The 14329-nt window shown below is 38.0% G+C and overlaps 1 protein-coding gene across 6 annotated transcripts in view; it reads left to right on the top strand.

Annotated features, from left to right (window-relative positions):
- LOC137169527 (spermatogenesis-associated serine-rich protein 1) overlaps positions 1-13738 on the top strand; it is a 33753-nt gene extending 20015 nt beyond the window's left edge. Inside the window, exon 4 of one of the 6 annotated variants that reach the window (XM_067572763.1) lies at positions 13271-13738. In XM_067572763.1, coding sequence (XP_067428864.1) covers positions 13271-13430 — 160 coding nt within the window. In that variant the 3' untranslated portion in view covers positions 13431-13738. Of the gene's footprint in view, positions 1-3202; positions 3448-10539; positions 10900-13267 lie in introns of those variants that run through there. The other 5 variants (XM_067572761.1, XM_067572757.1, XM_067572759.1 and 2 more) reach the window with 5 other exon arrangements.
- The last annotated feature ends 591 nt before the right edge of the window (positions 13739-14329 follow it).

Here is a 14329-nt window from a genome sequence, read left to right as displayed (position 1 = left end):
GCCTTAATGGAAGAATAAGACTCGCTATTTTGACATTTGGGGTTGTCTGTCCATATTTTGCGCGGATTACAATAATAAATTACTCATTTTGGCTTTTCACTCACAAAACTTTTATTGCACTTACAGTAATGTGTGCATGTAAATTAGGTATATTACATAAATAAACATATTTTGTTTCTTTCAGGAGGGGTGAGGGGTCCTGTTGGAGGGGCAGGACAGAAACACTGCAACCATAGCATCATCCTTTTAAATGTCAAGAGAGAGAGAAAGAATGCAAGAACGAGAGAAAGTGAGACAGGGTTTGAGAATGGAGAAGCAGACACCTGGATGAAGGAACATGCATTTTTAGTTTTCTACCTGAAAATACACCCGTCTAATCAGTGCGAATCACAAATTGGTGTTGCAGCAGAGGGGCAAGTCCAGTCCTCACAAATGTAAATGTCAAAGATTTTATTTACTCAAAAGCACCGCAGTGGAGAAAAGGGCACACGAGCCTCTGATGTCTTAAAGCTGTTTTATTGAAGTACTTGGTCAAGGAGAACCGAAATAGCGAACATCGAAGTCATCTGCAGTTCAGATGCTGTCTCTTTCTGTTCTGCCCCCTGAAGGTCTGAGTCTTAGTCTTTAACCCAAGCAGATCAGCCTACAATATGAAAAATTAGTCTAACTGGTTCACTAGTTTCTAAACAAAGAACTGCATTTTACCCGTGTCAGTTCAGGTCACATTGCATGGAACTTCACGTCACTGTCAGCACTTTCCACCTATCTGTGTTGTCTTGTTAGACACAGCCTCCCCTGACCTTGGTGACCATGGCAATGCTGATTTACCCTCTATCAGAGAGGTTTCTGCTTTCCCCAAAACATCACAGACAGCTGGAGTCTCACAGAGGGGAGAAAGTGTCCCCTTCCTGCTTAAGAATTACAGTGTGACCTCAAGGCCCAGGCTTGACCCAGTGTAACCCAATTTGTAACCCCCAAAGATGGAAAATTCCATAACACATGTGACTAACCAAGGTGAGAGGCAAAATACCAATCCAAGACCAGATGTTGTATCCAGAAACAGTGAACTTCTCAATTGAAGAAGCTTGGCTGGTTTGTTTGGTTAGATTGAGCAGTATGTTACTGTTGATGGCAGAATGTTAGCTGGCTTGAAGAGATAGTTCAGATTTTTTGAAGTGGGGTTGTATGAGGTAGTTATCCATAGTGTATTACCTGCAGTATATTTGGGTCAGCACTCCCCTAGTTTGGAGAAGCAGACAGGAGTACCGACACATAAGCTAAGCAATGTACTGCTGTGGACGGGGCCAGAAGCAAAACATTTTAGCCACCTAAAAAAAGGCCTACCTAAAAACATCAATATCAGTTTAAGTGTACACTATATTTGGAATATTTTCATCGCTTTACCTTGCCATCAGACAGCCCTTTCCATTGGCATTACATTTTCTCAACCGTAGAACTTCCGTATTCCTACACTTGTGCAATGCAGCAGTACTTTCTGACCCAAACAGCAGATCTGTGGTGTAATATAGTGTGTAGAATGCGTAGGGTTATGGAAGCTCTATGGTCCCAGATTCCTTACAGTTGGCTGGAGGCCAGGGCAATGCCATCCAGAGCAGCTATATCACTAGATAATGTGTTTCTAAGGTGTTTAGGTCCAAGCACAATGACTTAGTTTTGTCTTAGTTTAGTAGTAGAAAATTGCAGGTCCTCCAGGTCTTTATGTCCTTAAGGCATGCTTGGAGTTTAGTTAAATGTTTGGTTCCATTTGGCTTCATTGATATATATAATTGAGTATCATCTGCATGACAATGAAAATTTATGGAGTTTTTTCTAATAATATTACCTAAAGGAAGCATATATAAGGTGAATAGTATCGGTCCAAGCACAGAACCTTGTGAACTCTGTGTCTAACTTTTGCATGCATGGAGGATTCATTGTTAATGTGTACAAACAGCAATCGATCTGATAAATAGGACTTGAACCAGCTTGATGCAGTTCCTTTAATGCTATAGGATGTGATGGTTGGTGGTGTCAAATGCAGCACTAAGATGTAAGAAGACAAGTACAAAGAGAAGTCCTTTGTCCGATGCAACTGAGAGGTCATTTGTAACTTTCACCAGTGCTGTCTCTGTGCTATGGTGCACTCTAAATCTTGACTGAAAATCCTCAAATAGCTAGCATGCAGTTAGCTGATGGTGTTAGTCGGTGATATTACAAACAGAGGTGTACGCTTTGTTGACTGCTACGGTGAGGTAGTTGTAGGTTGTTTGGTTTATTTGGCAGCTCAGGCAGCATTCTAATTAGCTTGGCATGTTTGCTAGCCTGTTGTTGGCTGATGGTGTTACCTGGTGATGTTGTAACAGGTGAGTTATTTGTTGCTTGCCAAGGCAACATTGAGGATAATGGTGTGGTTTTTTGCTTGGTGAGATGAGTAGCATGCTGCTGGTGATAACATGTCAGTTAGATTAATATTGTTAGCTAGTTGTAGACAAGTAAATATATCTTACTTTGGAGGGTTGTGTTGATTGTGTGGGTGCAGGTTAAGAGGGGGGTGGTTCTGGGGCACTGGAACACACTGTTGAACTTTCTCAGAGTCCTGGGTCCAACTCAACGAAACACCAGTGAGTTGAGTAGGTGCCCAGCTGATGACCCTGTAGACTTCTCTGCATTCTTACAATCATAAAATTGCATATTGAAACCATGTTCTTTTCTTCGGTAAGACAAGCCAGTAGTGTGGAAAGTTTTTTGATATAACTAGCAGCAGGCCATGATATTCAGATGAAAATGCCTATCAAGTCAGTGGAGGCAGCTAATGTAGGTCAGGCTAAGCAGTTACAGTATACAGTAGTTATAAAGCTGGGTCAAGCCACCGAGTATGGATGAAAGAACTTTTAAAAGAAATTTTTACCTGAAAATACACCTAATAAGTCAGAATCACCAATTGGTATTGCAGCAGAGAGGGAAGTTATGTCTTCAGAAACTTATTGTCAAAGATTTTACTTAAAATGAGCCAGGAAATCTCATATTGCACATTATGTGACTAACCAACTTGAGGCAGGCCTGCCAATTAAGGCTTTTAAATTGTGACGTTTTACTGCTTTGAAGCAGAAATAAGATGCACATCAATGTTTGAGTTGTGCATACACATCTGCACACACCCCCATTCCTCCAAACCGCCCTGAAGCTTTGCATGTAATTAAAGGTGGTGCGAGGATACCAATGGCAATCAAGTACAGAGCCTGGGTCTGCTAGATAAGGTAATATGCAACCACCTTTCTGCCTTCTCATTCATACGCCACCACCACAGGCACCATCATAAGCTCCTGCTGGGGACTGAGATGGAGGGTGTGTATGCATGTAAGTGATTTTTTGTGGAAGCACATGTGTGTACAGGGGTTTGCTTCATATTAGATTTTCATGCCAAAAAAAACAACAGCAGCTTTGGTATGAACCCTCCATAGATGGTATGTTTGTGGTGGAATTTTTATTTGATTGTTTTCAGTCAAAACATTATGTACACAGACTAATGAATTTCTCATAAGATGTGTTCAGACTGAGTGTGTTGTGTTTTTCATGCAAATGTCACCACTGGAGTGTTTGTGCAGTCTGTGTGCCAAACAGCGCACCTGTAAATAAGTTAATCGTCAGTGTATGTCTACTGCTCACTGACATGTGGGAGGAAGTGGTCTCCTGCTGCTGCTACTTAACAGTTTCAAACAGATGATGAAGTGTGTTTGTGCAGTTCACCTGGGCTGAAGAAAACATGCATACATTAATGAACTGCACATTAACACTCCAAACTGTAAATACAACGGTAAGCATGTTTCATTTAAATTCATTCATTACAGAGCAAGTTGGCAACATGTGATGCTAACCTTAGGTTATAGGCTAACTTTTTATAACACATGTGACTTGTAGTTAAAGTGAAGGAACCACAGTAGGTGAGTGAAAAACAAGGCTCTCTTGAACATTTATTCACTAATAACTTCAACAATCCATTCTGTTTCTCAACACATACATAGCCATAGAGCACCCCTCGTGCCCCCCTTCAGCAAAAATAGATAATCCCATACATAGACAGCCCCCTAAATTAAATATACAGTCTGAACTCAGATTGCATTGTGAGTTTGATAAGAATGAAGAATTGATAAAGGATTATTAATTTCATCATGCAACGTAATTTTTCATGCAAAAATGGCAAACATTCTCTAAAATTGGAGCTTCTTAAATTGGATGATTTCCTGCTCTCCTCTTTAGCTATCGAATTGGAAAATGGGCTGAGAGTCAATTGAAATAACAAGCTATTTGAATGTGTCACACACTAGGCTCTAGGATTTGTGATTGTAATTTTTTTGTCATTTGAAAGATTAAATAGTTAATTAAAGCCACTATACAATTTTGTGTGATTATCACTTCTTTGTTTCTTTTACATGATTCTTATGGAGTATGTCTTTTTAGAAAAATGAGTAAGTACTGATAAAGATTGGTACAGTCTATGTGTTGCTTTTGGCACACTGATGCTAGTGTGCCTGGAACAGAATAGGGGAGGTGGGTATCGCTGTACATTGCTGTCTCCCACAGTGTCTTTTCTGAAACTACCACTGGGAGGTGCTAAAGTCTGAAGTTTAAAATCCTACAGTGCATGGAGCACTTTTATTAATAGAATAATTAATAGATTAATTCACAATGAAAATAATCTTTATTTTTAGCCCTATTGCGCTATATATATGCAGTATAACAACTGTTATGTGTTCACACATCTTTGTATGTTTACATTGTGCCAAAACAGAAAAGCAGGTGAATCACCATCAGCAAACCATTTTAATGCAGAGAGAATAAGTGACAATAGCAGGAGGTGAAGGCACGCACTTACAGTTTACATGGAAGCAATTTCCCCAACCTGCCCATGGCTATTGTTCCAAAGCAAGCAATTACCACAAATAACAGCATTTCTGCCTCCGCATACAAGCAATGGATGTAAAACAGTATTCACAGTGTGGAAATTGATGTCTAGATTATATAATGTGATGTATAATACCAGAGCAAATCATACCACCATAGCCTATCTTGAATAATGATTTTGCAAGGGCCCAATAACAATGAAATTGCAAATACAGTCATTTGAATCTGCATTGCACTTGAAGTGCTGACAGTGCTTCGTTTTCAGAGTTCGCTCACTCTGAAGCCTGTCAGAGGAAAACCATCTGTCTCTGTCATGAAGATGTGATCGACTGGACCAACACTGCTTCTTAAGGACAAACCCTGAATTTAGAGAAGTGGATATATTAAACACATTTTGCTTTGCTCGTCCAAGAAATATGATTTATAATAATAAAAAAAAGAAGTAAAAGACTTAAATATAGTTCTTAAAATGTTGAATGAAGGTACACATACAATACAAGAGGATAGATCGTTAACACAGATATATTCATGCTATCATTGTGACTGTAAAAAAGTACAATGCTGCAAATGTAAAATTAATGAAGCTAACTGACTTCAGCTTATTACTGAGTTTCAAAAGCATTCATTTTAAAACACTTTCTGGTAGATGACTCTATCATATTAATAAGTGGCTGAATACCTAATGTAGTGAAGATATATATATATATTAGAGATACAATTCAGCTAAAATGAAATCACACACTAAAATGTAAATCTGCACTGAGCAATATTTTTACATTAACAATGATCAAATGACTACAGTTTGAAAGGGGTTGCTTATAGTGACAAGCCCACTGAAAATATTCACCTAAGTGCAGCTCTGTGGAGCATTTCAGCCTGTTTTAATTGTTTTGGTTTCACAGTCCACACTTTATTCTCAGTAACCTTGTTTCCAGACAAAGAAGAAAGTTTTAAGCAACAAAGCTTTGATACACTCATTGTATGCCACCTGCCAAGGCCTTAACATCAAGCAAGAGCCGAATATTTCCCTCAGGAGTTGACAGAGACCAATGAGGGGGAGAAAGGAAAGACAAGTGAATATTAGACTTATATTCTACAGGTGGCCAGAAACAGGACTCCACATTAATGTTAGTGTTCTTGTCTGCTGCTCAGTAATTGTTTGCTAACGGCCAGTCCACATAGAAAGCGTTTCTAGAAGCATTTTTGACATACATCACTTGTGTGTCTCACAGAACAGATATGGTGCGGACACACATAATCCAGTAAGGATGCATTTGAACACACTGGACCAATGAACGCTTTGGCCGGTGGGTGAACTGATGGGTGACGTACTGCGAGTTTGGTGGTGCTTGGTTTTTATTCTGCTGTTTTCAACATGGTGGCTGCGTTAAAAACAATTTCATTTTACAGCTGAACAGTATACCAGAGTATGTTTCTGAAAACATTTGAGGTGAGAAATAGGCAATGCAGTAACAGAATCTTGATTCATATTTGATCAGCACAGTCTAGTTTGACAGTGTGATCTAAGTTTTGTGAGCTGGCTGTGTTGCACTGGATGGACCTCATTTACATAAAGTTGAGGTCAAGTCATGATTATGCAGATTCAGATACAGTGGTTTGTCTGTCAACTCGCCCTGCCATATCCATCATGCACAGCGCGGCCAGATATCCTGCTCTCCATAGAAAATGAATGGGATCCGTCAAGTTGATATCCGTAGACAGATTCAGTGTGTCTGCACCAATATGCTTTCAGTTTATTTTGGCACTCACATCTTCTACACTTCAGAGAGGCACAGTCACACTGTCTACACTTAAAAATCGATTGCACGTCTACATTGCTTTGTATGGTAAAGCGTTTGCCACTTAGGTTGTTTAAAATGGGAAAGTTTCTATTTTTTTCTTATTTTCCTTTATTTAAATACATACATCTATCATTACTTTGTCGTTCTTTCTCTACAGCATTTTTAATTATTAGATTAAATCCGTGTGTGCTGATGTGTATTTAATTAAATCATAACAATATCCCATTCATTTCTACATAGGAAGATTTTTTTTTTTAAAGTTCCATTAAAAGAAATCTTATCAAATTGTTATCAGCAAACTGAACCATATTCTTGTACAACAGGTCCTGAAGTACCTCTGTGATGACTGTCAAGTTGTTTTGCTGCAGCATTTTTTGATAATTAAATACTTAAGTCATACCCAATATGAATACATTGCTATATAGGCATACTTTTCAAATTCCATTAAAAAGTTTAATGTATGCAAATTGTTATCAGCAAACTCCACCATATTCTTGTTCAGCATGTCCCCAGGTACCTCTGTGATGATTTTCAAGTTGTTAGTTTAGCATTTTTTAATAATTAAATGCTAAAATCATAACAATATCCGTTCAGTTCTACATAGGCATATTTTTAAAAAATAATCAAATTGTTATCAGCAAACTCCAGTACATTCAGTCAGGCTGGAGCCCAGTGAGATCCCCTCATCTCTCTTTCTCTCTCTCTCTCTGTCTTTCTTTCAGCAGCATTTGATTTCTTTTCACCATTTTTGCTTTTCACTTGCTTGCTCCTTGTGTTTTCCTTTGCTGTGTGTGTGTGTGTGTGTGTGTGTGTGTGTGTGTGTGTGTGTGTGTGTGTGTGTGTCCAGATCCCATATAGTAGATCCAGCCCAAATCACCTGGTTTCTCTGTTTCCAGCTACCCACATGCTCTGCCTCATCTCTCCCCCTTCTCTGTACCTCTTATCAGTCTATTATCCACCTGCCCTGCTGGCTCACCACCAACTAGTATGATATTGTATATACCTGTATGTAATCAGTCAGTGTTTGCCAGTTTGTCCCAGTGGTTTACGTGTGATTATCTGTGAGTCTGTACCTTTTTCTGTTGCTATTTTTTTAACTCTCTGATTTTATATGCTTTTGGCTGACTTTGGGATAACCTGGTTTTGATTTGATTAGGACTGTCTATTGGATTTTGACATTAGGCTTCTTTAATTCTAGTCCTGCCTCTTCCTTGTGTGTGCTGTTCCGGTGTTACTATTGTAACAATGGAGATGTGGACCCAAGATCAGAAAAAAAAGGACGGAGAAGAGCAGATCTGGTTTTTAGTCTCTTTATCAGACTTGAACTTGGTTGCACAAAAGCACAAAGAAAATATTAAACACTACTGCCAAAGGTGGAAGAGACTGAACTAAACTTAAAACTATCACCAGACGGTGAGCAGGCTAAAAATAAACAAAAAAGGAATCTAACTCAAAACTCTCTAGCAAGGAGTCTCCAGGCTTGACTTGACTTGGAATGATGTGAAGTTGCAGAGCTTCAGCACCATGGACAGCAGCAGATCCAGAGCTCAGAGCAGCAGTGGATGTGACAACTATATACTGTATAAATACAACATGTGGGCTACAACAGGTCCCCAGATACTCCTGTCATGACTTTCATGTCGGTTTACTGCTGCATTTTCTTAAATTTTGAGATGGCAAAGTCAAAACAAATGCCCACTTAGCTACAAACAGTCTGTTTCATCATTGTATGAAATTTTCAGATGAAGTTTTTATCAGCAATATCTGTCTATTGTGTTGTATAACAAGTACTTCTGACATGGAGTTAATTTTACTTTATCACAATTTCCTATAATGAGATATCTGAATCAGTAAATAAATGAATAAACAAACAAATTCTCCTTTATTCTCGAGTTTTCCAGGTGTTCCTGTATAATACCATATATTCTTTTTAAGATGTGGTTTTATAGGGTTAAATGGACTATACCCTTAAACCTCAGAGCCTTACAATACTGATAGTTAAGTTTAGGCATAAGGTTACACATTATTATTATTATTATTATTATTGAAGTTGTTTGACAGAATTATTAAGTTTAGGCAAGAGAAAATTTTATAGTTAGGGTCAAGTATCAGCTGACTCTTTTCAAGTAATATAATGCATTAAAACAACTTGACAATCATCACAGAGGTAATTGGGGACATTTTGAACAAGAATATGGTGGAGTTTGCTGATAACAATCTGATTTGATTTTTTATGGAATTTTTAAAATCCGCTTATGCAGAAATTAATGGGGTTGTTATGATTTTAGCAGCTAATTATTGTAAATGCTGTAGTGAAAGAACAAGAAAGTACTGACAGCATATAAGCAATTTGTCACTCTAATTCAAAAAGCAGCCTTACAGAAGACCCTATAGACATGAGCTCTGCACTTTTTGATAATGATCTGGGAGAAGGAACAATCAGCATGGAAACAAGTGCTTACCCATCCCACTGGAAAATGTGCCAAAAAAAGCTGTCCTGCAGGGGCTGTAGAGGAGCAGCTCCTAAAAATATTGGAGCAGCCAACCTTACCCCGTGTGCTACACCAGGGGGATGAAATGTATTATTCTGCCCTCAGTCTAGTGCCAATTCTCAACAGGCTGGACAGTAGGGGTCAGGCAGAGGCCAAGATTAGAATTTTGGGTGTGCTAGATGAGGTAGAGCGCAAAGATGTTGCACCTGCTCTCACTCCAAGAGTGGATGGAGTGGGCCCAGCAACCCCCCACACACTTTTAATAATTCTTGGGGTTCTTCATTTTAAAATAATTAGTTAGTTAGTTATACTGTTGTTTTAGGTATTTTCACCAATTGTTTTATAAAATACATAAATAAAAATGAATACTGTATATAAATATAAATATAATATAAAAATCTTGTCTTGTTTTTATCTTTTAGTAATGTGCCATTATAAATAGTCTGTACTCAAGCTTTTATTAAAAACTACTCACTTCTCTTATTGTAATTTCACCTTATAGAATTTAAGACATTTGAAGTTAATTGAAGTGGTTTAACATGAATTTGTTGTTCAAAGCTTTTTCTTATCTCATCATATGTTACATGAAAACACATTTACACTAAGCAGATAGTGATGTGAATTCCAAGTAAGCAAATTACTTTGTTACCTCAGTGTGATAGCAAGTCGTTGTTTTGGCTCGATGGCATCCCTGAAGTTTGTCGACTGCTTTTCGAGTTCAGCACCAGTCCTGGACAACAGGTCGTCCATTTGCTCAGCGCTCATCCTGAAGTACTGCTGATGAAGGTCAGGATTTGGCTTCAACTCCGCAACCGAATCCCCCTGTAGTTTCCTTCTCTGATTGATCAGATGAACCCATCACTGTCCAGGTTGCCGTCTCCTTTGGATTCGCCGGAGCAGAAGAAGGAGTGTCCGTCTCTTATTAATAGCGGCCACGGCTCAAAACAAAATGCATCATGATAAGTAGTAATAACACATTAACCTCTGTTAAATGATTCCTAGCCAGGTAACATTGGCTGTTGCTATCAAAGTAACTCAGCAAACTTGAATTTTCTTTACATTAGTGCAAAAAATTTCAGTGAATATGTTTGTCAATGTTTTCTATATTAGGACAACTAGAATAACATATATTATTATACCTTTATTATACCTCTCACTGGACTTCTTTATTCATACAGAGCCTTATATGCTGTAAATACTGCCAGATGTTCTCATTTTTCATCTTCATCTTCTGCCTTTGTTATTAAAACCTGATCTGTTTCTGGAAGGTATATTAGAGAGTGTACATAGCCAGAGAATTGTACAGAAAGATTTACATGTTTTTTTCTTGATTTTGTCCTTAGTGATTTGGAAACGTTGATATTGGCCCCAGCAGAACTTTGGTGTCATATCCAGAAACAATTCTTCATTACAATCAACATTTGACAGTCTATACTGTTATGTACATGTAGTTGGCAAAGTAATTGTGCTTGTAAAACCCACTGGGATGCCACATAGGCCTTCAATATGATTAAATCATTTGTGTGTAATGCTTGAGAATGAGAATGAGAATCCTTGTTCTCTGCAATATTTAAGACTGACTCAAAAATGACCATTGTCTTGTTTTAAAGATGCAATATTTTTTATGAACAATTGTTGTAAGGCTTAACCTTGGTTGACAAATATATTATGTATATACTGTACTTAACTTAATAAAAGCAACCGTGTATTTTGCCAGTTGAATGCTTCTAATGTGAAGCAGCAGCAGTAGAAAATGTTGGATTAGCATAGCAGTAACTTAATACAGCTCTGATATGGCTGTAGGAGAATGAACAGTGAGGTTAACATCAATGACATAAAATGACAAACAGTAACGCTGGATTACATGCTGCATTGTTTCCTTTAAATCCCTCATGCATGTGAAGGCAATTTCAATCCAGCACAGGAATGGTGGACTCTACCACTAACAATGAAACCTAGAGAGAGGTAATTACAGATTGTAAATACATTAAATGACTATAGCAGAAAAAACATATAGCACCAAAACAGGATTTGATTTCATGAAAATCTTCAAGGAGTCTAACTTCAAGTACTATTCCTTTGAAGTGGTCCTACATTTGATTTGAATGTAAGACCAACAGCCATTCTGTAGACGATTTTACAGATCTTACAAGGTCACAAGTACATGTGTGTTATGCAAAAGTTTCTTTAACCCTGTTAGTTTTATTCTTTGTCCACTTGGAAACCAGCGCCATTAATTTCTTCAAAAGAAAATCTTCATTCAAGTCCCTAAATGACTGCAGCCTCCACACCTCCTATACGCTTTACCTTTTGACGCATAATGACTATATCAATGATCCAGTCCCCTCACTGGTCTCAGCTCCAGTTTGTTTTGCCAGCCATTCCAGCCAATATATCAATACATATCATCAAGACAAATCAGGCCTCCAGTATTCTGCATTTTCATTTTCTGGAGCAGTGGACATGGACATTTGCCTGGAGGAAAACTCTTGCTTCCGTAAATGAATCCATTCTTTTCTGAGCTTGTTCTTTACAGTCTGCTTTGATTCATCTTGGAACAATTGATTTTATGTTTTTTAAAGTTATGTTCCCTTTAAATTGTAAAGTTTTTGGTGAATATATGGGATTTTAGGAAACCTACTGTATAGTGAATATATATTCTAAAGGATGTGACGACATAATTAATTGAGAACCAGTATCATTAGAACATCATGACATTGCATTGCTCCTTCCCACCTTAGATGCATTCATGTTTTCTCTGTTTCTCTGTTTTCCCTGCAATCAAACTGGAGACATTGTGTTCATGTACACTCTTGACTCTTCTGCCCTTTACAAACTTTATTCCTGTTGCTTTTTGATGTAGTGGCCTGTAACAGCGACTGGTAGCATGACATGGATGAAAGCCTTTATCACATTGTCTCTTTTTTGACATTTTTAAATTCAGCCAAGCATGAAAACTTATTGGAGATATTCACACCCTCTCTTTTAATAGGATTTCTGGCATTTAATGTTGGCATTTTGTGTGCAAATTCAAAATGTTTTTGAAAACTGGTGGATAGAAATGTATAGTACCTACAGTGTGAAAGTTGACATCCTGCACTCTTGTTGTACACATTTAAATACTTGTTTCCATTGTGTAATTTCTGCATTAATTCCATCATTAGACAAAAAAAACATTTTATATCAAGGACTTAAGGAAGAATAGTTTCAGTGGTTTATAGCAGAACCCCATAACCCAGATGTGACATAATGTTGTCACATTGTTGTCACAGATGTTTCCTCTCACTGATTTTATTTACCTTGCTTGATTTTAAGTGCAGAGCAGGATTCCTGACTCCGGGACACCACAGAGCTTGTTACTGTATGAATCTGCTGATTCACTAATGTGCTGTTGAGTCAAACAAACTGTATATCCCCTGCCTGTTTCTCACTAGCTTTTTCCTATCTCTGTATCCTCATTCAGCTCAGTCCACTAATGGACCCTTATCCTAATATACGACCTGCTGTAGACTGTTGTTCCCTTGGACCCTTCTTCCTTCCTTATCTGTGAAAGACATTGAATATTGACCCCCACTAGCAACGGATGCACCATTAAAACATGATCAATCACTTTAGTTTGATCAATACAGTCTGTGTACTAATCACAGTGATGGTGAACGAGTGTTTGATGGTGATTGCTGATTACACAAATATCCCTCCAGAGCTTACTCTTTGGTTGATTACTGAGTCAGACTCAGAAGCAGGTACAACAGCCCATTACAAATGATTTCATTTGATGTCACAGCTCCCTCATGACAACAACTATTTGGCTTAATTTTAACCAGGATGCAGCATTTAATCCTGATGAAGCCTAACACAGATTTAAACAAATAAAATACAACAAAGCCAAGATGAGTATCATCCTGCTTTATTTATTAGCCAATGCCCACCAGTTCATACCAGCCTGGCTGCTGCTGTATTTCCCAGAGGCAGTTTTCAGGCTCACCACTAGATGGCAGTCTTTAATTTTGTTCCTCTCCTGCTTCATGGCTTTATCATAACATTTTGTCCTCTCCTCATGTTGACCGTCAGCAGGCTCCACTGGGATCTCCACTGGGTCCAACGTGGTGACTGCAGAGACACACTGCCACGTGTTATAACAGATGCAGATACAGAGCAAGAGGACACATTTGTACTGTGCTTACTTCAAGCACATGTTGCACAGAAGCCCACACAGGGTTCCTCGCTACTGTAGGTTTAAGATGAATCACTGATCGATACACAGTTGACTGAAGCAGCAACTCTCATCCTCTCCGGCTCTTGCTCCCTGTATGAAATTGATGGCAAATGGTTCCCCACACTGCTGCAGGCATAAACGTGTGGATCAGTGACCTTTGACACCAAGGCAGGATTTTTGTTTTTCTTTCTTATTATTTTTACTGGGCTGTTCTGGAGAACATAAGGCCACAGGCTGTATGTACAATACTTGTTGTTTCACAAGAGAAAAAGCTTTTTGTATCAGAAAAAAAACAAATGCAGTGTTCATAAAATAAAAAAGTAACACTATCTTTTTTGTTTCCTAATAATTTTAATTGTAATGTTCCTGAAAAGGTGTATGGAAAAAAGAGAATATGGAGACAGTGTTAAATTAGTACACTTCCATTTGACTTCAATGTATTGGTAGTGTAACCTTCTTTTACCAAAGTGTCATTCAGTCAGTATAGCTGAACATGCAGATATAAAAATTAGTTTTTCTGCGTGTAGTTGTGAATTTTTATTTCAAAATTATAAGGATGAGACCCTTGAGATGCACCATCTTGTTTTCGAGGGGGTCCTTAGGCACAGAAAATAAAAATAAGAATATATAAGCAAAACAAAAATAGATTAGACAATAAATCAAACATTACATTAACACAAAACAATCAACATAATAACATCAACATGGACATACACATAAGGGCTCTCCCACCATCCTAAACCCCACCAGCTACATCTGTTACATGAGTCATCTGTACAAAGAATGAACAAGAAATAAAATATATGAATAGATCAAATAACATTATGTCAAAGTATAAAGTTTACTTATGAACAGAAATGAAAGTACATGCAATCAAAGACGAGAACAGGAAGAGTTAAGGTGGACAAGCAACGAAG

This window comes from Thunnus thynnus, chromosome 18, assembly GCF_963924715.1.
Source record: "Thunnus thynnus chromosome 18, fThuThy2.1, whole genome shotgun sequence".
NCBI lineage: Eukaryota > Metazoa > Chordata > Actinopteri > Scombriformes > Scombridae > Thunnus > Thunnus thynnus.
This window is presented reverse-complemented; position numbering and strand designations above follow the sequence as displayed.